The sequence below is a fragment of the Lipotes vexillifer genome, unplaced genomic scaffold (genome assembly GCF_000442215.2).
Source record: "Lipotes vexillifer unplaced genomic scaffold, Lipotes_vexillifer_v1.1 scaffold76, whole genome shotgun sequence".
NCBI classification, from domain to species: Eukaryota; Metazoa; Chordata; class Mammalia; order Artiodactyla; family Lipotidae; genus Lipotes; species Lipotes vexillifer.
In genome coordinates, this window is record NW_006773751.1 from 543,001 (window position 1) to 568,319 (window position 25,319).

The window sequence follows — 25,319 nt, forward strand, 5'->3', positions numbered from 1 at the left end:
TAAACCATAATGGAAAAGAATATAAAAAAGAATATACTTATGTATATAATTGAGTCACTTTGCTACATAGCAGAAATTAACACAACACTGTAAGTCAACTATACTTCAGGAAGAAAAGAAAAAAAAGAAACTGTTTTCAATTAATGCCAAAAGGAACTTGAGAAGTGAGGGATTTCTGTTTCCTAAGAATAAAAGAGCACCCTTCCCTTATCTCCTCGATCATTCTGTGTTCCCCCCAAAGGTGTGGTCTTGGCGTGCTGGGCCCACAGTGACAAGGATACCCTGGAGGAGACCCCACACCTTTGGGCATGGGCACAAGCAGATCTAACATCTTCTGGGACAGGTGAGGCCAGATGGCCAGGGTCTCCTTCTGTAGCTCTGAGTCTAGCTGCTGTCTGTCCGCACCACCTAGGGGAAGATAAATTTATTAATAGCAAAAACAGAACAGACACAGAAATAACAAGGACGGAGGGAGGAGGTGGGGCAGGGGCTGAGTCAGCATGGCGCCTCATATTCTCAGAGGGGATCTTGGTACTTAGCGACAGTGGACCTTGCAATACTGGGTCTTTCTGCTGAAGAAGCAGAACGCATTTTGGCTCCGTTTTCAGCGACTCAGGGATATCCCGTCACAGAGAGCCGAGGCCCTGGGACCAAGATCAGCCTCCTCATTCATTCACAGAGGCTCCCAGCTGCTCAATATATCCGAAGGGGAAATGCAGAGAGCCACGAGCCAGCCTCCTCTGCCCTTATACGTGTATCAGTTCTTCCAGCGATCTGACTCCAGAGTCTGAGTGACCTGATTTTTTTTTTTTTTTTTTTTGCGGTACGCGGGCCTCTCATTGTTGTGGCCTCTCCCGTTGTGGAGCACAGGCTCTGGACGCGCAGGCCCAGCGGCCATGGCTCACGGGCCCAGCTGCTCCGCGGCATGTGGGATCTTCCCGGACCGGGGCACGAACCCGCGTCCCCTGCGTCGGCAGGCGGACTCCCAACCACTGCGCCACCAGGGAAGCCCGAGTGACCTGATTTTAAAAAGGATTTGGGTCAGGAAAGAGCAGGAAGCTGGAGGCCCATCTGGAAGTACTAAACCCTTTCTTTCCTAAACCACTGAATTAGAAATCAAGAGGAACAAAACGCTGCCATGATAGCACCCGCCACAGAAGCCTTCCAGGTTGTTAAAGGTACCACATAAGGAAAAAAAAAAAAAAAAAAAAGAACTGAATTAAAACTCATGTGTTCAATCAACAAATATTTCTAAAATGCCTACTTTGTGCCAGACACCAAAGATCACATACTGCTGAAGTCAAAAGGAGGCTTAGTGATTATCAAACCATTCATTTCACCAAGAAGAAAGGGCAAATACGTTATCGTAGCTCAGAGGTGAAACAGGGACCCTACTATTTGATCTCCAGGTCACTGCATCATCAGATGGATGAAAGGTCAAACATTTCCATCCTGCACCACCCTGCGTGAGTTGTTTCAGAATCTTTTTCCCCCCTAAGCTTACTGACCTTTGGCGATTTTAATGTCCAGAGCTGTCCGGATCAGAGCCATAAGCGTGGAAGTGAAGTGGACAGTCATGTCCTCAGCCACTGGCATATTCATCAGGACTAACCTCTGTGTGAAAGAGAGAAAAGAAACAGCAGGAGGAAAGAAATATATCGAGAGAAACCTTGGTGAGAAGGGAGGAAAAGTGCAGAGGTCAAGTGCAGAGACAAAAAAGAAGGGCAAGGATTACCCCCCCGTCCCCTGTCCCAGTCCTGCCCTCTCCCGGCTTCTCACTTAAGGCTCATTGGCTGCTGTTTTGCTTTGCTTTGTTTATTTCTAGGGAATGATGCCAAATTCCAAGGGAAGAGGGACTCATCATTCTGTAGGACTCCTCCACGGTCCTAAGAATGTCTTTAATAGGGATTCCTAAAAGCAGTGACTCAGGGGAAGGAGTCAGCTCTGTGAGGTGACTCCATTCCCTGTTTCAGGGCTGCTCTCCAATTCCACTTGTCCCATGAATACCCCCAAAACTCACATGGGGGAGATTCTGCTTTGCTTATCTGACTTGAAAGATGCATCCTGATGCCCCCTTTTTGAGTCTTTAAAAGATGAAATTTGCCAGCACATGGTTGAACATGCAGGAGTCCAGCTTATCCAAAAGATGAAGTGGAGCAGAATGGAAAAGTGGGAGAGTGCAGACAAGGTCTAGGGGAAGAGGGCTGGGGAGAGCAGAGAAGAGAAGGGTGGCCAAGGCAGGAGCGGAGTGGGCAGGCCTTGTTCCCCGCACCCAAAGGAAGGGGATCAAACTGAAATGGCCAAATCCACTTTCCAGAGAGTATCTTGCTTTTGGAATTCTTTAACGTTTCCTCCAATCCCCATATCCCTTCTCCCACTGAGCTTCACCCCAGAGATTCAAAGAACTTAGGGCCACATTCCACCACCCGGTACCGTTAGATGTGGAATCATGAGCAAAAAGGATGCCAGCCCCTAAGCTGCAAAGGAGGAGCCAGGTAGTGGGGTGGATAAGGGTCCCTAATGGACACCCCCCCCCCCCCCGCATTCCAATGAGATGCTCTCTGGAGCTTTAAACTTGGAGGTAGCAGCAGGAGAAGGTCCTCCAACAGAACCACCAGCCTAGCAGGAAGGCAAGTGTTTCTTCCCCAGACAGGGTTTCTAAAACTCCATTGGAACATCTTGCTTAACGTGATGCCACAAACACGGTGTCTTAGAGTGTAAGGCCAGTTTCTTGTTTGTATCTGACTTCCATCTCTCTCCCACTTCTTTAGGCTTCTAGAGAAGTGGCGACACTGCTAGGGTGTATTCCTAGGTGAATGAAAGAGCTCCAGAGTTCTGGGTCAGTCTAAACAGCGATGCGGAATTAGCAGTAACTATTATTCATTGTGGAGGAAAAGTTCAGGCCCCAAGGCTCTGAACACCCCAATGGCAGTTGACTCCCAATGTACAATGCTGTCCTAAGCAAGCCGAGGGGAGTCCACCCATAACTCAGTCATGCCAAGAAGGCAAGTCTAATGCTGAATGCAACTTGTGTCCATCATCACCCTTTCCTTTGAATTGCCAGGAAAAACGGGTAGCTGGGCTAATGGGGAAGGGAGCTGCATCCTTCATCATGTATCGTGGGATGGAGGTTGCTGTTCCTCTTTCTTTTCTGGTACCTAGAAGGAACCATGCCATCGTTCCTCCCTACGTCATGGAGGAAGAAATTTGTTAAGAGCCTTCCTCTCTCCTAAAAATTTCTTCTTGAACCATGTTTAGAGGAATTTCTGCATTATTTCCTTAGCTTATCTGATTGAAGATTTTTTTTTTATAAGCTCTGATAGCTGTCTTGCTGTAGGCTTTCTTCTTGCCCGCATATGCTGTTCCACAGCCCACCACTCTGCCTTCTCTAGAAGGAAACATGCTACTTAACACTTCCTTTCTAGTAACCCACTCACAAGAAGCCACACACTTGTAGAAACAGAATAACATTAAAAAAAAAAAAAAAAAACCCACGTTGAATAGTCTTACACACCACCTTGTGTATCGATTCAGGACTTCACCCCTTCTGTGAAGCTTCATGACCTTTGCATCTCATCATTCCTTTTTTCCTTGGTTCCCTCCTCTCCCTCCCCAGCCCGGCTTCCTCCCCACGTTCTGACCTCCCCACAGCTGGCGCCCATTTCCTGCTGGTCACTAGCCCAGAACAAAGGAAGAGGTGGTCTACCTTATATGCCACCTTGGAGGGACATCTCTTGCCGAGGCCTAGCGGTGGTGACATGAGAGTCAGCATTTCATACATCTCAGTGTAATGGATGCGGCCACTGCTCATGGCGGGGTGGTAAGTGGGGATGGGGGCAGGGTGGCAGGGAAAGGATGCAGACAGGGAGAAGAGGGGAACAGGCATTCCCGGGGAGCCGAAACAAACAAACAAAAGAGTACAGAAAACAGGAGAAGAAAAACGAAAACAAAATGGACAGACAGGAAAAGAACAGGAAACCCGTTAATCAAGGCAAGTCGTACACGTGTCTCCATCCTGGTGCGGATTTATAGCACACCCAACACAGACCCGGGAACGTGGCGGCAACCTCTGGTCTCTCTGCGCCGCTGTCACAGGGACCAGTTTTCTCCTCCAGGATGAGCCATCGCCCTACCTCTCTGTTCACTCATCCATCCCCCATACAACACAAGCTTGTCTTCAATTCCCAGGGCTGTGTGAGAGTGGTATAAACCAGATAGACGGTGTTCCAGCCGTGGGTTAGGATTTCTGGCCCCGGCTGGGGACGGGGATGCTGGCCTGGAAGTCAGGCCTTTCTCCTGCTCTGAACCCGCAGGCGGAGCATCGTGTATCCCCCTCTGTGGTGTGAGTGCAGCAGGAGACGGCGGCTCGCGCTGAAAGTGCTGCGCTATGGCTGCTGGGCAGAGTCGGCCCGTTGCTTCCACCTGGCTCTGGTGGCAAGAGTGCTCTTTGTGCCCCGGCATGCCCCGGGGGGGACGGCATGCTGGGGACAGAAGAAACAAAACCAGGAGGAGGAAGAGCATCTCGCATGCCATGCTGCCCTCCCCGGCTCTCCCACATGCGGCTGCAGGTTTCACCAGGGTGGAGTTTAAAGAGTCTCTGCAGAGGCAGCTGTTCGGCCTCCTGAGTATGGGAATCACTTGTCACCATCCCAGGCCATCTCCTTCCCATCGCCCAGCCTGGCATCTTCCTGGGCCTAAGTCGTCTTCCGGCTGCCAGACTGTGCTACGTGCCCGGGAGCCCGCGCATCCCTCATCCCTCCTGTAACACCAGGAGAGACTTCCTTATCTAGTGGGCTTGGCCTTGGACAGGGGCTGGGTGGAGCCACTGTGCTAGTTGAAGAGGGAGGCCCTGTGTGCCCCTGAACAATGTCCTTGTTCTCACAAACAAACAGTGACTCGGCAGTTACAACAGAGCTCTCGGTGCCTCCAACAATACATGGCAGGACCCTCAGGCAAGAAATCTGCTCCGAGCCCTCCGTCCTCTGCTGGGACCTTCCCAGACCCTCTGAGCTATTAAATTCTCCCACCGACTCTTATCCTCTTTGCCTTCTTGACTTATCCTCCCCTCCTGCCCTCATCTTTTTATTATTTCTCACCTCCCTTTTGTCCTATAGCTTTTATAATCGCTTGTGGCCAAACTATCCAGAGCTGGGCAGAGGTAGGCATGGCTAGAATCACACTTTTCTACACCGTATATGGGATGATGCTACTAGTTTGCTAAAAGGAGGCTCTCTGTCTCCAGGGAAAAGAAACCAGAACTCCTTGCTGGATTCAAAAGATTTCTGCATTCTCTGGAGGAGGGAGAGGTCCCTCTGGTTAAATCCACAGATTAAGGTGGAGTGAGAAAGAGAGAGAGGAGAATGTGTGTGTTATATGTGCACAAATGAGTGTGTGCATGTGAAGAAAACAGAGGTCAAAGCAGCCTCCGTTATTAAGTCCTTAACTCTTTTTTTATCCGCCGTCCCCCCAAAACGTTCCCTTCTTCCTTGTGTAACAGCTGCTGGTTCTGGGAGGGTTTGGACCTCTTTAAACTCAAAGGAAAGCAACATGAAGGTTCCCTCATGTGGCGCAGTGGTGGTGGAGCAGAACGGAGAGGAGGGGGGTTGGAGGCTGCACCCCGCCGCCGGTCACGGTCATGGTCATGGTCACAGCTGGGGACCGGAGGCAAACCTTGCAAGCCACCCTGTAGGGGCAGTTCTCTCCCAGGCCCAGAGGTGGCGAGATCACCCGCACTAATTTGTACATATCCTTATACGGGATCCTGCCGCTGTAAAGGAAGCACAGGTGGGTTAATAGGACACTCAGAGAAGGGTAGGAGAGAAATGACAGCCTAGCCACGAAGGGGATGGCTGGAAGAGGAAGGGTGGCTTCTCTCCTTGGGCCCGGCAAAGCCAGATTAGGAGAGACTGAGGACGAAAAGCATCAGAGAACCACCACCTTGCAAACAGCATGGTAAGTATCAGAGAACCATCACTGCAAACTGCACTGCCTCGAATTTTCTAAGGAATCAGAGCTCATTCAATGCCTAGTGGCCACGAGCACCCAGAGATATCTGTTGGGCCTATACCTGGCCGGATGCAGAAAATGGAGCCTGGCTCCAGCTAGGCCTCTAAGAACAAAGCCCACCAATTCACAAATACCTCTGACTGCCACCAAGAGCAGACACCAGGCTGCCGTGAAGCAGACTGCAGGACCCTTTGCTTTTCACAGACACTGATTATAGTCAGTTACTCAGACTCACTTGTCAGGGCAGTGGGAAAGTCAGCCTCCTTCTACAGACGGCAAGAAAGAAATTTCCCATTAGGCTAATTTCCCATTAGGCAAGGAGCACAGTTGGCATGAGGGAATTTGCAAAGGGCTTTGCTTCTCTTCGTGGCAGATTCTTCCCCCGAGTTCTGCTTGGGCAAACTCTTCTCAATTTGGCTGGAGCCTGCCGGGATCTGTGCTCAGAAAGCAGCCTGCAAGGGAGCCGAAATGCTCTCCCGCCAGCCCTGCTCCTGCAACCCAGCCCATAGGCAGCTTGGTCAGATCCAGTCAGAATTCCAGGAACACTGTGACCTATCTTATCACTCCCCTTTCACAGAGCCTGCTAGAGAATTCTGATTTCCTGTGTAAAGGACAGACTCAACAGTTGACTCATTTTCAGTGGCTAAAGCATCTGCTCCCTCAGGGGCCAGAACAAGTCAGCAACGGCCAGGGATCTGAGGGCCTGGACACATCCTGGTACAGACCAGGGTTTCCACCGGCAATTATAAGCACGCATTCTCCACCTCCAGGCATCCAATCCTCGCCAGTGATGTCGAGACTACAACTTTACCCCAGTGTCACTCTTCCTAATCTTTTCTTGATTTTGCTGTTGATTCCTCCTCTTCCAAATAGCAGCTCAGCCGTACTTCCAAGTCTCTTGACTCTTAAGGGGAGGTTCATTTTACCATGTGTTCTTTTGTTTCTTATTGTGGATGGGACGTGGGTGCGTTGGTCCTGCTGTCTACAGGCTGACGTGCTCTGCAACCTGTCTGTCTCCTTTTTGAAGACATTGGCTTACTTTACTTTGGTTAGTTTCCCCTCTCATCTCATAGAGAAGGCCAGTAAAACTGTAACCAGGACAAGTTACGCTGTGAATTTCAAAGTAGACACAAGAGGTTCTCTTTGGTCTTTTTGCTCTTTCACAGCTCATGCGTCTGAGTCTCATGATTAGTTCTCGTGGAACTGTTCTTCCCAGCAGATGGAAGAACTGGGGAGCAGCATGTTTAATGCCCAAGGCACCTGGGTCCCAAAATAATGTGAACCCCAAGAAGCGGGGGTTTCTGAGAGCCAAGGGCACCTGAGTGAGGCTAAGTGAGCAATGAACTCCTTTGCTAGCAGCTGCTTTCTCCTCTCTCAGGTGAGTGAAGAGGTCCCTTCTTGGTCTCCCGATCCCATGGCCATCCAGCTTTACAGACACCAGTTTTTCATATTTTCTTTCCCATATGGTAATTAATTATGACAACAGTTACATACATGATTTAATATATTCTTCACAACCAGCCTTCGAGGTAAGCAGGATCATTACCACTATTATACAACAAATGTGGAAGCTCAGAGTGGTTGAGTGACTTATCCAAGGCCACAGAGCCGACAAGATACAGGCCTGGCTGCATTCCCCTGTAACACAGTGCCCAATGCATCCTAAAGCAGCCTATCCTACTGGAAAGAAGGCCCAGAAAGTACAAGCCGTTGCTCAGCCATTGTAACAGGAATGGATTTAGAGAACTCTGTGCTAAGTCATTAATAACTACTGAGGGGAAGAGGAATTCTGATTCACTCTTTCAACATCTAAAGCGGTGACCCAAGTTCAACAAGCCTCACAGGAGGACAGATTTGGGAAGAGTCTTAGATTATGAAGCAGCTCCAGGTGGAAGCAACGTGGTCCATATTCCCATGAAGGATGGGATTTCTTGTAGCATTTTCAGAGGGGGACCAGAATGGATAGATTGGCGAGATAAGATCCTAAAACTAAGATGACTTGGGACAGAAAAGTTCCCGTGGAGGGAGTGCTCACAGCACTCTTAACCCTGTCTTCAACTGTGAGGACCAAAAGGCTGCCTTTGAACTCTAAATCAGGGATTAGCAAACTTTTTAAGTAAAGGGTCAGATAATACATATTTTTGAATTTGAGGGCCATGCTGTCTTTGTCACAATATGCAGCTCTGCCTTGTAGTGTGAAAGTAGCCATAGACAGTACATAAATGAGCATGGCTGTGCTCCAATAAAACTTTCTTTGCAGGGCTGCCCTGGTGGCGCAGTGGTTGAGAGTCCGCCTGCCGACGCAGGGGACGCGGGTTCGTGTCCCGGTCCGGGAAGATCCCACATGCCGCGGAGCGGCTGGGCCCGTGAGCCATGGCCGCTGAGCCTGCGCTCCGCAACGGGAGAGGCCACAACAGTGAGAGGCCCGCGTACCGCAAAAAAAAAAACCCCAAAACTTTATTTGCAAAAATAGACAGCGAGCCACATTCAGCCCATGGGTTATAGTTTGCCAGCCTCTGCTTTAAAGCCCAGAAGGCACAGTATCACTTGAGAACTACTGGAAAGTGAAAAAGACCAGGGAGGTCATCCCCGCAAATTCCTGCCATCTAACTCAGTTCCACGCAATAAAAATCCACAAGTATTTAAGCAGTCAGTTAGAAGAATAACTTGCTCGCTTTTTAATATAATTATCTGAAACTGTACCTTTTGAGACGGATGAGATAGAGAAAAGACTAATGTCACTGACCATGCTGGCCAGATGTCCAGCTGGCCCCCAAAACCCTTGTCAACCCCCCTGGTGACTCAGAGGGGTCCACTAACCGTTTTGGAAGCTCCTCTAGGGACTGACTCGAACACTCTGAGGTACAGACTGTGTACTGAGATAGGCAAAGAAAGGGAAAAGCCTGTCACAGGAGGAAAGAGAGGGGAAAGGAAGATAAAGAAGCTAAGTGGTCCATAACTGGCTTGATCCCAGAGCCCGTCTGAGGACCTGGCCTCTTCCACGGGCCACAACCAAGAGGAATCTCCTCTCCTTCTCTAACAAGCAAGCATGGGTGTCTCCAATTCCAACCTCTTCCTTGAGAACTCCAGAGGCCCTTGATATGGGCCTCACGGCGGGGGCGGGGCGGGGCGGGGCGGGGGGGGGCGGGAAGCCGGGCTCGGTGCCCTGAGGGGCATTGCAACCCGTGCGTGCGCGGGTCCGAGAAATGAGCTCACCCACCCACATACATGTCGTACACGTGAGCTCGTACACGTACCGATTGGAGGGGACAGGCATGTCAGCAGCTTCACGTCTGCCCAGACACGGACAAACTCGTCCAGGTGGTGAGGCCCCAGGATGGATGAATCCCGAGTCAGGTACTCAAAGTTGTCCATGATGACGGCCACGAACAGGTTGAGCATCTGGAGGGCAAGGGGGAGAAGAGGAGTTAGGAGAAACCCAAAGCAGAGAAACAGGCTTCAAGGCAAATAAAGAATTCGGAAGTTTGTGAGGCTGAAGCTCGTAACCGAAGCACTGTTGTTCCTGCCAAAGGCAACGCAGCGTTTTCACGACTGAACTACACGTCATTCTCCGCGCATTATGATTTCACTTTCCTGTGCCACTTTTATATTTGCAAAGTACTCCCCAGGCGCTTTTGTTATCCATTAAGTTTCTTTAATTATTAGTGCAGCAGCAGCAACACGTTCTCAAAGGCTAGAGGAAGTCAAGGCCCGACACCAAGCCTCCCTGCCAGCCTCCGTCCCCAGCCCCTGCTCCCCAAAGCGGCCAGTGAGAGAACTGGTGGGATGCCTTATAGCGGATGAAGGGCTCACTGTACGACAACTTGAAGCTGTTCACGGCTCTTAAGTGCTTCCAAGACCCTGTTCTCCCGCTTATTTGTTCAACAACATTTATTGTGCACCTACTATGTTCCAGACAGAGCTCCGGGTGCTGGTGGTGGGAGTTAAGAAAGGTCTGGTCCGAGATACATTTCCATAACTAGCACGTTGCTTAAGGCATAGCAGGCGTTCACTAGATGTTGTTACTTGAATATTCTCAAAGACATTTAGTATTTAGCAGAGACTGTGATGTGTTGGAAACATACAAATGTTACAGACTTTTTTAAGAGCCATGAAAGAAGCATGTACAGCAGGGACAAAAAGGAGTATGGGTTCGAATTTCATATAATTTTCATGTCATGAAATATTATTCATCTTTTGATTTTTTTTCTCAACTACTGAAAAATGTAAAAATCATTCCTAGCTCACAGGCCATAGAAAAACAAGGGGTAAACTGGATTTGGCTTGTGGGCTGTAGCTAGCAGAGCTCTATATAATCTTATCCAGATTATCCAGGAAGCAACAGGAACCCATAAAGGGGTTTAAACTAGGAGAGAGACCAAGGGCTCCGTGCATTCAGAAAGAACACCTGGTCGCAATGTGGAAGGTGTGGAAGGTGGGCAGGAGACCAGGGGGAGAGTTTTGCGATGCTCCTGAACTAAGCCAGTGCCAGGACAGCAGCCTGGATAGAGAGTTTAAGGAGGTGGACTCAACAGGCCTCGACCACGGTGGACAGCACTTCTTTGTTGTTTCTTGGCCATCCAGCACCCATATACTGTACTTCCGGTCTCCCGGGGACACACCCCTTACCTATTCCCAGTTAATACGGTTTAGTGGGGCCCCGCCATGACCCAGGCCTCAACCAGCCATTGAATCCCATCCCCCTGGGCTACAGTGACTGGTAAGCCAGTGACTGGTAACCAAGAAAATGGCATTGAATCTTCTGAGCAAGAGACTCGTTCTTCCTGGCTGGCCTTGAATGTGTGGGGAGTGAGGTATACGGCTGCTGCTACAGCCATCTTGGAGCCAAGGACTGGAGTTGTTGGAGAAAAGAGCTCACATGCAGAAGCCTGGGGGAGAGATCTGACAATAAAGAAGGAAACCTGGTCCTGGGGATGTCATCCGAGCCCCAGATCAAGCTTGCTTAAGCCTTCATTTATATGAGCCGATAAAATCCCTTTTTGCTTAGGTCGGATGCAGCTGGACTTTCTGCCACTTGCCAGTGAAAGAAACTTTCCTGACAGAGATGAACTGGCTGTGGAGGTGAGCGAATAGGAGCCTCTGCTGCTGATTCCCAGGTTAAGTGGCTGGGTGGGTGGAGGTGCCAGATATGCAGACAGGATACACAGGATAAAGACAAAGTCTGCAGGATGGAGTTGCTGGGAGTCTTCTCTGCAACAGAGACTGCTGGCTGCATCCTAATTATTATTAATGTCAACAAAAACTATTTGTCGTATTATTGCTTTACATTTGCATAGTCTTCTATAGCGTTGTGTTCGTACTCACACCTACCAGACGTTCAGTGCTTGCTCTAACCTTTTGTGAAGCAGGTTTAATTACCACCAGCCTTTCAAGGACGCAAGTGCTTCCTATACACATCTGTGTTCTTTAGCTCCAAGCCCATAGCTGGGCACATCCCAACGCATCGGTAAATCTTTCTAGAGTGGTTGGCTTGAGTTGAGAAGCTGTGTGACTTGCCCAAGGTCACAGAGTCAGTGTCGGGCTGAGATTTGAAAGCAGATCATCTCATACTGAATATAGCCTCTATAAAAATAACATTAATGTGAATTATGCAGTAGCCTCCATCTCAAAATTCTAAAAGTACCTTTATAGTCGCTAATTAATTTTCCAGTTATATCTTTGGTTTCTTTTGAAATATTTATTAAACACTTAAATGATGTAGGATAAAATGGAGGTGTCTGCATGGCCTTCTATATGCTCCACTTCCCCCTATGATAAGCGCTGATACTCCTGTATGAGTTTCACCTTTCAGTTCTAGGTGACGGATGCACTGAAACTCACTGACGGCTTCACCCCGGTGTCTAGCTCAGTGTGAACCTTTTAATGGCCACCCAATAAAAATGTGCTGAAAGTGCTGAATACAGGAATGAATAAACAAAAAACTCCAATTTATATCATCATTCTAATTTCCTTGCAGTTATTTTCATTATAGATTAAACTTCCGTATTTCTAAATAAGATAATATTTTCTGTTCTTTTTTCATCAAAAAACCCTTCACATCCATGAGAAGGAACACATGTTATCAGCTCACTGTACCAATAATACTCTGACCAGCAAGTACTTTTTCTTCCCATTTTACAGAAGCCACAAATGGGAAGGCGCCTTGGCCAAGGCTAGAACAGCAACAACGCCAACGTGGGCTCCCCAAGTCTCCGGTCAGTTCAACCCCTGCTACGTCGGCCTGCCCACCACCCTTACCAGTCTGTTTGTTAGCCACTTCCCCCACACCCGACAGCTGGACACATGGCAAGTCCCCTTGGGATCACTTTAAAGAGGTAGAAATTCCTGGACACCAAACAATTCACTTTGGGATTCCCAGCCATGAAGCTGACCACTTTTAAGTGGCACTGCTTTAGTTTTAGATTTTTTGTGTAGCCGGTGGCATCAGCAGTGAAGCCGAGCCGAGGGACGTCAGGGTGGCCAGAAACGCCAGACTGACCCTTTCAGTGATCTGGTAGCACCTCGCCCATTATTCTCTTTACCACCGCTTGTGTGATTGTGCAGGGTAGAGATTTCTGGATGCTGCTGTGCCGAGTCACGTTTTCTCCCAAAGAAAGAATTAAGAAGGCACCTAGGGCTTCTCACTATTTTATGGGTGGGCGTGTGGCACGTACATTACTCAGTATTCACTAATGCCCAAAGCAGTCATATCCTTTCATGTCTGTCAAGCTGGCCAACTGTCACCAAACGTATCGGCATAAGAGAGAACCGCATCTATTACATTGTATATTGTCATCATCCTACTCTGATTAATGCTATCCCCTTACAGTTTCAAAGTACGTTTTCTCAAACAGTTCAGAGGTCTCCAAAGGAGAGATAAAAGATTCTGAGCCCTGCTTGTGAGATAAAACACCGGAGATACAGAAGAGAAAGGTTCACTCTGGGTCACAACTGATTTCACGTGACATTGAATACTCTATTCACTGAACCCCACCTACCTACTCCCCTCATTAGCTCTTCTCACACAGTCCTCACCTAGAAGCAGCAGAGACATCTCTCAGCCACGGAAAGTCACCCACCCTGGCCTCCAAGAGCCTCCTTGAGGAGGACCTAGTTCTCATCCCACGAGAAATAGGGGCTCGTGGCGGAACGTACACCGAAGGAAACCTCTCGCCTGTTTATCAGAGTGTGGGGGACTGGGCCGCATCTCAAGCCAAGAGCACACACTGCTGCTCACCAAGAAGGAACAGAAGAAGATGAAAGAGACGAAGTACACATAGGCCAGGTCGGTGCCGCAGCGCTCGCTCTCGCTCTGCCCTGAGGGTGCGGTGGTGTCGGGCTCACAGCCCTTCTCCCCGAGGCACGACAGCATTATCTCCTGCCAGGCCTCACCCGTGGCACTCCTGAGCCCAAAAGACAACTCGGTTAGTAGCGGCAGGTCTGCGTGCCCTAACCTCTCCTCAGCACTCTTCCCGACTCACTCATTTAGGTTCCTCTTACGCTCAGCCTCCTTCGAGTGCGATGGAGAGTGTGCCAGTGAGGTCTCTCTTGGGCTCTGCCACCTCACCCACACTGCCTCTCCATCTTCTGTTGACAGTGGTTGAGAGGGCAGTGGGACTCTCTAAGACCCCACGTAAACCTGGTCATCCGTGGTTTCAGCCCTTAAATGGAATCTGGCCTGCAATCCATCCTCACCTTCCCCTTCTCAAAGCCCTGGAGGATGTGCTGAAACTGCATTTTGCAAATTGACTACTGAGTCAAAGATGTGGAGGAAACGTTCTAAAGTCAAGTCATCGGAGCAGTTTTTCGGAGGTCCTGCCCCTGCTTCCGCCCCCATCTCACTGTCTATCCTGTGAGCAGAGACAAAGGGGAACGGGCGGAAGAGGCAGGCCGACTGTTTCCCTCTCGCAGGAGAGCTCCAGCCACCACAGTTTCGGCTCCAGGTACCTGAAGAGTAGCATGAGGGACCCAAAGAAACTCCGGAAGTTGTTGTGCCGGTTGATGTGACTCTCCTCATCTAATTTTATGTTTCCAAAGACCTGGATGAGAAAAACAACAGAAAGCCCTGAGCATTATTGAGCGGTGGGATGTGTCCAGTGCAGGATATTAGATGCACCTGCAGGCTTGGTGAATTCACATGCGTGGCTCCTCCCACTGGCCTAACCATGAAGCAGACAACTCAAAACCCAGGAAGGCTGGTAGACCCCCACGTTCTTGGCCTGATACGCGGGGAGAGTTATATTCTCCAGTGACGCAAAGAGGATGAATGCTTGCAAGGACCACAGAAGGCAAGATCTTTGAAAGCCATTCTGCTTAGATGTAGTTCCTCCCACACCTAATTTGGTCTTTTCATTTCTGTGATACCTACTCACTATGGTACTCAAGCAGTCTGTCAAAGACATTACCCTATAATAGGCACGCAGGGAACGAGTTACCCCTCCCCTCTTCCTGTCTCAGCTGGTAATGATGAGAACACTTGCATTTGCAGAAGATGTGATTTATCCCTTATAAAGGATAAATAGGCAGATGCTGTCCTGGAATTTGCAAGCAGTTTAAGTCAGAGAGGGGTATCTCTGTCTTCCTTGGATGTGTTCCCATCCGGAGAGTCACATCTCAGAAGTGTGATACATCTAAAACCCAGAGTCCATGAGAATGAACACACACCAAGTCCAGGCCAATAAGGTGAAGAAAGTCTGGAAAACTGGATACTTGGAAAAGGAAAAAGAAAACGGATTTGGGCAGATCTGGCTATAGAGTGAGTTTACTAATCTGCTGTGGGTCTCTGGGCTTAGAATGAGGTCACTGTGCAACCTCGTGTGGAAAAAAGAGGGAAAAGCCAGAGATCTTTATCTACAGTGAATAATGATGAGCTCTCAGACACAGTGCTGTCTGGAGCCAAGGTCGATCCCATGTCTCTCTAGATGGGAAGGGTGCCCTTACACGTGTACTTTCCTCCCCAGACATGATTCAGATCTCAGGATCTACTCTCACGAGGCAATGTTTGTACAACCGAAGGCTTACAGGTCACTTTTCCGGCCTTTTGAGATTATATTCAGCCTGTATTTAACATGCTTCAGTTTACCTAATATGTGCTAAATGGAACACATTTCCCACCCCCCACCCCCGCCCCCCGCAACAGTGTCTAGAATGTGCAATTAAGAACAGTCTCTGCTAGTTTGTTCAAATAGCTCCCCCTGACACCTGCTTGGGGAATTTGTTCTCAACGCTGATTTTCAAAACCTAAATACTACTTGTCTCTCAGGGAGAATGGAGGTGGCAAGCTAGGCAGTGCTGGGGAGGAAGGGAATGAGGGAGATAAGGCTGAGGGCCCCCAGTCAGACAAATAGTAGCACTGAAAAAATCCCACTCAAACAATCAAACCTAGTTCTGGATGCCCCAGGAGGAAACTGCCATATATCCTTGCCCATGTTCACATCCCCTTCTGTCTTTCTTTACACCCACTTAACTCAAAATCCATAATTTATCCCTGATTCATCACACACACACAACTTACAGTGTATTTCCTCCCTGTGACACTCCTGAAGCCATTATTAGTTGTCCCCTTTACGATATTCTCGAATACCTTACCCAATCGTGAACTAGCTGGAGGGCACACTGTGATTTTACAAAAGTTATGTGTGTAATAGTCAAGGAACTACTGTCAAGCCAATAATGTCTATTTATAATGAAGGTGGTGTTTAAATTTTTCCACCTTTATAAAAAGCTTTTCACTTAGTCCTTGTCATTAACCCAAATCTCCTACATCAAAAGGAAAGGCTATGGAAGAGAAAGGTTTGATAAGACCCATCGGAACACTTAATCAAAGTATAGGCTTAAATCTGTTTCACTTGGGATTACAGAACTTTAGAACTAGAAGGGACCTGTAAATCTATCTATCCAACTCCTCTACTGCATTGGTGATGGGGTTAAGGCCCAGAGAGGTTCAGTGACTTGACCAAGTTTGCACAGCTGGTCAGTGGTGGAGCTTAGGCTGGAAGCCTGTAGCCCCAGGACTCTCCCAAACCCAGCAAGTTACTCCTTCCTTCCATCTTCAGATTTCTCTGCAAAGCTCTCTTCTTCTAAGAAGCCCTTGAAAGTTCAGAATAATGGTGCTTCTCACAGATACCTCCTATTGCTATTTATCTCTTTCCAATGCTTGTCTACTTTCCTTTTGCTTTTCTGTTTGTATGGATCCCTCTGCTTTGTTATGACTGTATGACACACAACCTTTCTTGGTACAAGCTAGGTGTCTGCTTTGTGCGTGGTGTGGGGTCTCCATCATGGGACAGGATGAAGATGGCCAGCTAAAGGTAAGTCACAGTGGGAATGGCACTCCTGTCTTGGTGGAATGGAAGTAGCGATCTTATTTTTTGGAAATAAGTCTAAGGGCAATAAATTATTACACATTGTGGTTATTGTAAATATTGAAATCTCACAACTGAAGAACTCCTATCTCCCACTAAAGGGTCAGAGAAATACTTGTATTTGCTTGTTGGTGAGAGGAGAGACAGTGCAGAGAACTTGCAGTACACTAGGAACATGGGCTGCAGAGCAGACAGAGCTGAGATTTAAACTCACCTCTCCCACTTACTATCTGAGATCTTGAGTGTGTTACAAGTTACGTAACCACGCTAAGCAACAGTGGAGACAATGAAACCCACATATAAACATTTTCACATCACTCCTGAATACATCAGTCATGTATCTTGTGTGTGGTGTGGTGTGTGTGTGTGTGTGTGTGTGTGTGTGTGTGTGTGTGTGTGTGTGTGTGTGTGTGTATATATATATTTGTGGGGAGAGAGAGAAAGTGAGGGAGAGAAAGGGAGGCAGGAATGGGTAAGAATATCTATTTAGCACAGTGTCTGGAACACTCAGGAATTCAAGTGATGGTAAACGGTATTATCATCATCATCAGTAGTATTACTAACGGGTTAATATTAGAGATGGTGTTATTCTAGTTTATTTTGCTGGAAGATGAAAAGGGGATAAGAACTATTTTAAGCATGGACCTAAAAAAAAAAAAAAAAAAAAAAGAACCCTAATTTAATCAAGTTTCATTTGGCCGTTCAAGAACATTTTAATTCTAGAATCAAATATTTGAGAGTTTGGATGGACTTAATAGAAGTCATCAAGCCAATCTTCCACTTCAGCTGGGATTCAGCTTGCACCCACTTCTGACATCATCATTAAAGCTCTACCGAAATATCCTCCGTGAAGGAGAACTCATTACTTTTCAACCAAATCTCACAGTTTTTGACACTTGACATTCTATTGTATTTCTGGAGAAAAAAACTCTCCAGTAATGGGATCAGAAGATGAACAAAATTTGGCAGTGCAGGCAAGACAGAGGAACAAAAAGAAGACATTTCAGAGAAGCGCTCGAAAGGGCTGCGGACACGTCAAGCCTGGGGGATGCGTGCAGTGGCTCCAGATGGCAGCCACCACTGAGAAGGCAGCTGGCCGTTCAAAGGCAGCCAGACCACCTGACTGCAGAGACTCCCACTTGGCTGAGGTCCTACGCTGGGGTTTAGTCTCCAAATCTCCAAGTCAGAAAATCAGCCTCTCGGAGCCCAGCAGAGAGCCTGTGTATCCAACTAGACAGGTGCATGGGATGTGCTGCTGGTTGCTTATGGTAGGAGTTCACCCACCACAAATGACAGCTGCCTTTGAAAGATCTTTTGGCCTCTTCTGCTCAGTGGGTTTCTGGTTACCTGCATAAGTACCCAGGGTGGGAACCTCATCCACTTCTCAATTCCGAAACTGGAAAGGATGTGGTAACCAAGGAGAACCATCCAGCGAGCTGCGCGGTCCTTTGACAGGCATCAGCCGGGATGTGGCCCTTGGGTTTCCTGAGGATTGGGCACACTGCCAGGAACTCTGAGCTGTTCCCAGTGGTGGGTCTTAGGGCATCAATCTCAGCCATTTGGGATGTAACTCGCATACATTTTGTGTTGCTGTCTGCAGAAGAACAACCACCTGACCTTCTTTAAGGTCTGGCTCAAATATGGGAGGGTCCTGAGATACGGATCATCATGAGCCTCACCCTATCCTTAGTCTCGTGGGGGGAACCCCTCTGGCTAAGAACAGCGGTGTCATCTTCACTGGAGTCCAGCTGCTTATGAGGCAGCACCATGACCTGACAACCTCAGAGGAGGCCCCTGTATCAGACCACCCTGACCATCTGGGCAACCCGAGTGGGGAACCCTGCACATGTGAATTCCCAAGGTCATACTGCAAGAAGATCTTGGGAGCGAGCCTCAGGGCAAGAAGGGATTCTTGAAAGGACCTCAATCCTGTAGGCTCAGGCTAGAAAGCCAGAGACAACCTGGGCAACAACTGTCCCCCACCAGGGCCCTGATGTACCCTCTCACCTGCATCCCAATGATGGCATAGATGAAGAAAAGCATGGCAATCAGAAGGCAGACGTAGGGCAGGGCCTGGAAAGAAAGCAGAGACACGACCATGAATTTAAAGGCAGGCAGCTCCAGGGTCAACAACCTGCAGCACGGGCAGACAGGAACTCTTGTCCTGAGACTGACTTAAAACACAGGGGCTGGGGCTCTCTATTCACGCGGGATGTTCTATTTTGGGATTCCAGACTTTTGCAGATGTCCATATCCTCTGACAGATATGTAAGCTGGTGGCCCCAGCGAGGCTTGTAATTTCCCCTCTGTCGAGAATATTCCCTGACCCACAAGTGTGTGGCCCATATATCCAAGGGAGAGCTGGGAAAACTTGGGATTGGGATTCATCCCACTCTGTATGCAGAATATTAATAACCTGGGCATTTGTGATGCAAATTACACAGCAAGCATCTAGCTTTGGCTCCCAAATCCCTGTATTACCCTTCCCAACCCTCGCTCAATGTGAGGTTCATAGCGGAGCATTTGGAAGCAAAATGAAATGGCTGGGGTCTCAGTTGCTGGTCAGGTCCTAGCAGGCTCCTTCAAGCTCTCATGTCACATCTTTTTCCAATGTTTAAGCGTCCTGACCTTTCATTCTGTGTCACGGAAAATTCCAAAAAGGCTTTCAAAGTGTGAGCCATCACAAAACCCTGCCGTGAAGCCACATGGCACAAAATTCCATACTGTGCAAGCTAACTGCCACTCTGGGGTGACAACACTTTGCTGATGGGGGTGAAAGGGTGAGTGCAAGAGACAGAAAGCAGGGAACTGCCCCTGGTGGCTGGGGGAGGATGGAGACATAGGGCAGTCTGGTTTGGAGGCCAGGGTGGGCGTTATAATTCTGGGGTGATCTCAGTGCTGACATGGAAGCCCCTCTTCTTTACCACCCAGGAAGCCTCCCTGGCAGTTCGTGCAACTCCGAGTCTCCACCCTCTCTCGAGTGTGTACAGCACAACTTCCCAGAGAGCAATTGAAGGCTTTCAGACTGCATGAACCAGGCAGAGCTTATCAACAGAGCTAACTAAATGAAGAGCCCTGGGAGACTTTTACAACTTGAATAAAGAATAACATTAAAATGCAATAGGGCTTCCCTGGTGGCGCAGCGCTTGAGAGTCCGCCTGCCGATGCAGGGGACACGGGTTCGTGCCCCGGTCCGGGAAGATCCCCCATGCCGCAGAGCAACTAAGCCCGCGCGCCACAACTACTGAGCCTGTGCTCCAGAGCCCGCAAGCCACAATTACTGAGCCCACGTGCCACAACTACTGAAGCCTGTGCGCCTAGGGCCTGTGCTCCGCAACAAGATGAGCCATGACAATGAGAAGCCCGCGCATCGCAACGAACAGTAGCCCCCGTTCACCGCAACTAGAGAAAAGCCTGCGCAGCAACGAAGACCCGAGCCAAAAATAAATAAATTAATTAATTAATTAAAATGTAATAGAGAGTTGGTGGGAGAATCCCTTCTCCAGTGGAGTGCTGATTCTCAAGATCTGTGAGGAGCGACTACATCCCGAGGGGGGGGCATGTGAAGACACCATCTGCTGAAAGGAAAGAGCAGGGAGGCAGGTTTCTCTCCCCCCAGCTTTGAGGAGAGGACCAAAGAGTCATCCTGATCTCTCTTCTTGTCATGTTGTAAATGCCAACACAAAATAAGGAAGAGAGAAGAACTGAGTAGGGGTCAGTGGTGGAGAATTGGGTGATGCTCAGGGTGGGGCTGGGGAAGGTAGAGGCAGGGGCAACGCTGTTTACACAGTGTTACTTTCTGCTGCGTATGCACAGAGGCAGCCTTTGTTAAACCAGCTTCAAGAAAAGAACGTCTACGCTGTGTTCCAGGGCTGCACCCATCCATCACAGTGTCACCTGGAGGCAGATTCAGCTGTCTTCACTGTTCTCTCTCTATTCACCGGAATAAGCCAACCATCTGGTCATCAATTTTTGACATGCTTTTCTTTGCCCTCGATTGTATACACTTTCACAGAGAATCAGTGATCATGAGAACATGACAGGCTGACACATATTTCTTAAGAGACTCACTAACAACTGTAACTTGTTGCACAGGCCTCTATAAAAAGATTTTAAGACCATCTTGTGTTTCAAATTCTAAATCCAGATCCACCCGAGACCCAAATGGTAAATTCTTGCTAAGGTTTTCAATTTCTCCTCTGTCACTGAGCTTTGGAGAAATAGTTTTTTCACTGAGGTGACACCTCTCTGGGAGTCATAGCACCAAACCGTTATCTGAGTCCAATAAAAACGTCAAGGTTGCTTGTGGGACCCTGAGCGTCCTTACAACTGGCCTCACGTCTCGGATCCCCAGGACTTTGCTAAAGAAGTAAACCAGCAATGATGGTGTGGCATGAAGTCCCTTTCAAGCGACAAGAAACCATGAATTCACTGACAAGCTTTCTTTAGTTCAATTTGTAGTTAAAATGTACAGACAATTAAAATAAAGAAGGCAATTCAATAAATTCATGATTTTTTCATCTTTGAATCAATTTCGTCAACCATATTTTTAAAGTACATTCATTGAAAGACTCTTTTTTATAGGAGGAAAATAGTAGGCTTTTGAGCAGCACTGATGTCCCCCAAAGCTGAAAAACCAACTTATTCTATTTGCCAGAGCTTGAAGATATTGAAATATGTTTGGAAAACTTCTTTTACTAGAAACCTCTGCCATTAAAGTGGATCTCAGCCATCAATTTTTAACTTGTTTATTCCATATACATCTCTGTATGGCTCCATGAGATCATTCAAAAGAAGCTCACCATATTAACCTTGCCCAGATACCCTACTGGTTTGTGGGATGCAGAGGTAACTATTAGCATGGCATATATTCAGTGGTTCAGGAAACACACACTAATGATGACATGGGTGGGACTGGTATGAATCATCTTGTTATAAAACACAACCCAGGGAGTCCTTTGAAAAACCGTTCTGTGAAATAAAGCCACGGACGAACCCCTGAAAAATGCAGAGGATATGTGACTACAGGTGGCTGGCTCTGTCCGTGGATGGGATTGCCCAGGGCATACTGAAATACCCTGGGAGGGAGCACACCTCATAAAACGAGCCCCCTGCCTCAGTGGACAGAGAAGGTAACTGAGTTACAAAGTTGGGGTGATTTTTTAGCATGAGATTCTAGCCAGTCATAAGCTAACCGCTGCCTGGCCGAGTTGTGTTGTGACTCAGAACTGCCGTGTTTATCTAATGCTTCTGACAAAACGCCCATCCCCAGAGGCGAGGGGACTTGTGGAATCATGCTGTGTTGCCTGGTGTGCTATCTGATGTGACAGGGCTGCTGCAACCCTCAGAGGGGAGGAGCTTGTGCCCTTTACCTTAAAGGACTGCACGAAGGTCCAAAGTAAAATACGGATGGTGTAGCCTTGACGCAGAAGCTTGATGAGGCGGGCGGCTCGGAAGAGCTTCAGAAAGCTCATATTGAAGCCACTGGTGTTCACCAGCTGGTGGATCAAAAGGAAACATATCATTAGTGACATTATGGCCATTTAGAACATCTAAGCACTGGTATTTGTGTATTTATCTCTCATTCAGATCATAGAATGGAACACAGATGCTGTCTTTTGTTGTTAACCCCATTTTCAGCTGATGGGCCAGTGGGGACCATCTCTCGGAGCCTCCCCAGGCCTGCCCCTCTATTCCCAGAAGGAAGGCATGGAAGCACCACAGATGGATGCCCCGCACACAACCGACAAAACTGGCCTCCCCGGTCTTCTCTAAGTGGTCCTAACTCTGCACTTGGATGCCAGAGGGCAGACCTAACAATCTCTCTTGCACATGATGGCCCTCCAATATTCAAAGACTTGTGATGAGCTCTCCAAGTCTTCCTTAGGGTGAACCATTTCTGGGAAACAGTTCAGGTCTAACAACTCTGAGGGCGAAGACCCTGTGCCTCTTTTGTGTCTCCCAAAGAATCTAGCAGGACACTGTGCACACTCGGCCTCTCCTGGGCCCTCTATCCCATTCACCCCCATTGGATGGCTGCTATCTGAGTCGTGCAAATGGGACCAAGCCTTCCATGAGATCCAGCGCCATCCAATGTTCCCATTTTCTGGCACAAGCTCAGGAATGAGGAAGTGAATAGGGGGCGGCACATTGGATTTGTGGAGTTACAAATGGCCTGAATGTGCAGAGAATTTTTTTTTAACGCAACTCCAGGGCCAAGCCTAAAGAGAAGGATCAAGGAGCCATTCACCTTGCTGTCCGTCAGAATAATTTCTGTGATACTGCCGATCACGGTGATGAAGTCAAAGATATTCCAGGTGTCTCGGAAATAGTTCTGCCAAGTGAATTCAGCCACGGGAGCATCCGGGGAAAAAAAGGAAAAGAAAACACGGGAGAAAATGGAAAAAAGACATCTTTCATGACATAACTTTGTCACTTGGAATTAAAACTGGTCAATTCCAGGACAAGTTCATTCTAACTTTGGCTTTAGTTTCCTATTTCTAACCAAAAATGCTGTTTTCCCTTCACTAATTTGAGAGTTTCTCATTTGGCAAGCAGTTTCATCACTATTTGGAGACCTTGTTTTTGAAGCTGTCACTAAAGAGCTACATCAAAAAAAGTGTAAGATTTTTTCATGCAATATTACATAAAAATATGTAAGAAAGAGATCTGCAGCCTAGAACATTCTGATGTCCAAAAATGAAAGATCATAATTGTCACCTACAAGACAATAAAATTATTTACAGTATTACTCTAAGGTTTTCTATAACTTGTAAATTATTATTTATATAGCATCATGTGACCCTATAAATATACAGTTCTGACTCTCAACTAACAATAAAAGGCACAGAGATGTCCTAAGTGACTAAAGATCAAAGATGTGTCAAAAATCTCTTCCTATCTCCACTGAGCCTTTTCACACCAACTGCTGATTGGCAATAGGATGAACAAACTCATCTTTCCCCTCTTTCTCTGCTCCGTTACACCTTTCGAGGAGGGGTAACTAAATAAAATACAAGGAAGCAGTAAGAGAATGAGTGGGTTAACAGAAACGAAGTGAAGGACCTGGATAATGCACCAGCCAGCCAACGTTAAGCTTAACAGAGAAAGTGGGCTCTGCTCCCATCTCCAGTGCTCCGGTGAAAACAGACCTTGGACTATATTCCTTAAAAGAAACAGAACGCTTGGGACTCCAAGACGTTACCCTCTTGCCCTTGGGTGGCACTTCCCGTAAGAGACCCTCAGAGCACTGCAAAATACACCCTCTTCCATCCCCACAACTGGCATTCGTGAATCCTTGCTACACATGCCAGATTTTGTGCCAGGTCCTCCCTTGGCATTCTTTCAGTTCATTTATTCCTCCCATGGATGCTGTTTAAGTAGGTAGTGATAAGTACCTCATAAATTACTGAGTGGTAGGGCTAGCAAGAAGAATGGGTAGAGATATGGGATAAAGGGAGAAATGTTCTGGGGAGAGAGAAGGTACGTTTATGAGCACCTACTCAGGACTAGCCACCTTAGGTATATTCCCTCATGGGACACACACACAGTATCTAAGGCTATATGGCAGCTATTGCTATCCTCCTTTTATGAAGGAGAAAACTGAGGCTGAGAAAGGCCTGTCTGATTCCAAAGTCACAGACACCTGCCAGGCACGTACAGAAACTAAGCACACAGCCTCACAAACTCACTGCTGTTAAGGATGACTACCTCAGGAGTGGGGTCAAGCTGAGTCTCTGAGTTCCTCAATTCTCGGTGCTCTCCTATTACCAACCTGGGGTGAGCCTCCTAATTCTTGGTTAGGTCCCTATATAAGAGCTAGAATATAAAACTAGCTCTCAGGGGACAGAAGCCCTAGATTCCAGTAGAGGAGGCCTGACAATACAGTATGGTAGAGCACAGCATAGCATAGTACAGACTAGTAGATGATGGTGGACAAAGTGTGGGCTTTGAAGCCAGAGAGACCGGGATCTGAACACTGGCTCTGCCTTTCAGTAACCTTATGCAAAGTACTGAATCTTCTTGAGCCCCAGCTCATCCGTATAAGAAGAAAACCATAATGGCCATCTAATAGAGTTCTTACGAAGCTAAAATGGATAATACATAAAGCTTTTGGTACTTAGTAGACAACCAATGTATGTCAATTCTCTCCCTCTTTCTTTTTCCTCTTCCTTCCTTTTCTATTCCCACTCAACTTTCCAATTCTACTGCCTTTTATTCTGTAATCTTCAAAAAGGGACACAATTTTTCTGAACTTCAATTTCCTCATTTAAAATAACAACAACAACGATAATGACAGCTTCTGCCATGCCTATTTCAGAGTCGTCGAGAAGCTCTGACAAAACAGTATATATTAGGGCGTTCTGAAAATCTACAATACTATATCAATGAAAAGACTTATTCGGGACTAGTGGTGCCTTTTACAGTGTGAGACTGCTTCTAGACCTTGAGTGAAAATACGGGGGTGAAGGTGGGAAGGAGGCAGGCTTTGGGGCCGAATCATCTAGTTAAGCCTGTAAGCATGTATTCGGCATTCACCGTAATTTGACACAGAATTGGGGACTTAAGTCACAGACGACGTCAATCCAACATGCAAATAATCAAGATGCAGAGAAACACTTTCCCTGTTTTTACACAGGCTTCCCCCACCCCCTTCTCCTCCTGCCCAGGGCCAGACTGTATTATAAAGGCAGCTTTGTTGCTGGTAGTTTACTTTTCTTTATTTCTCCAAGACTCAAAAGGGAGCCAAACAACCAACAATACAGCCACCTGCAATGGGTTCCCTTCAACTCTGCTCCCCAAACCATCAAATCAATGACTTTTCAAAGAACCACCAGGAAACCAGGAGCAGTCCCCACCATCAACACTCACAACCATCAAGCCGAGGCCAGAGTCACTGTTCAAGCTGCCACCAGACAAACATATATTCAGAAAATCAGCTGAGTTTCT

General features: G+C 47.7%; 1 protein-coding gene across 3 annotated transcripts in view; it reads right to left on the reverse strand.

Annotated features, from left to right (window-relative positions):
- The window catches only part of CACNA1E (calcium voltage-gated channel subunit alpha1 E), a 302,886-nt gene that overhangs the window by 12,723 nt on the left and 264,844 nt on the right, over positions 1 to 25,319 (reverse strand). For all 3 annotated transcript variants that reach the window (XM_007448509.1, XM_007448508.1, XM_007448507.1), the window contains 10 exons: positions 22,621 to 22,704; positions 21,743 to 21,868; positions 18,378 to 18,443; positions 13,954 to 14,045; positions 13,244 to 13,409; positions 9,298 to 9,408; positions 4,531 to 4,547; positions 3,707 to 3,803; positions 1,509 to 1,614; positions 301 to 408 (listed from right to left, as the gene is read on the reverse strand). In XM_007448509.1, coding sequence (XP_007448571.1) covers positions 301 to 408; positions 1,509 to 1,614; positions 3,707 to 3,803; positions 4,531 to 4,547; positions 9,298 to 9,408; positions 13,244 to 13,409; positions 13,954 to 14,045; positions 18,378 to 18,443; positions 21,743 to 21,868; positions 22,621 to 22,704 — 973 coding nt within the window. The remainder of the gene's footprint in view (positions 1 to 300; positions 409 to 1,508; positions 1,615 to 3,706; positions 3,804 to 4,530; positions 4,548 to 9,297; positions 9,409 to 13,243; positions 13,410 to 13,953; positions 14,046 to 18,377; positions 18,444 to 21,742; positions 21,869 to 22,620; positions 22,705 to 25,319) is intronic.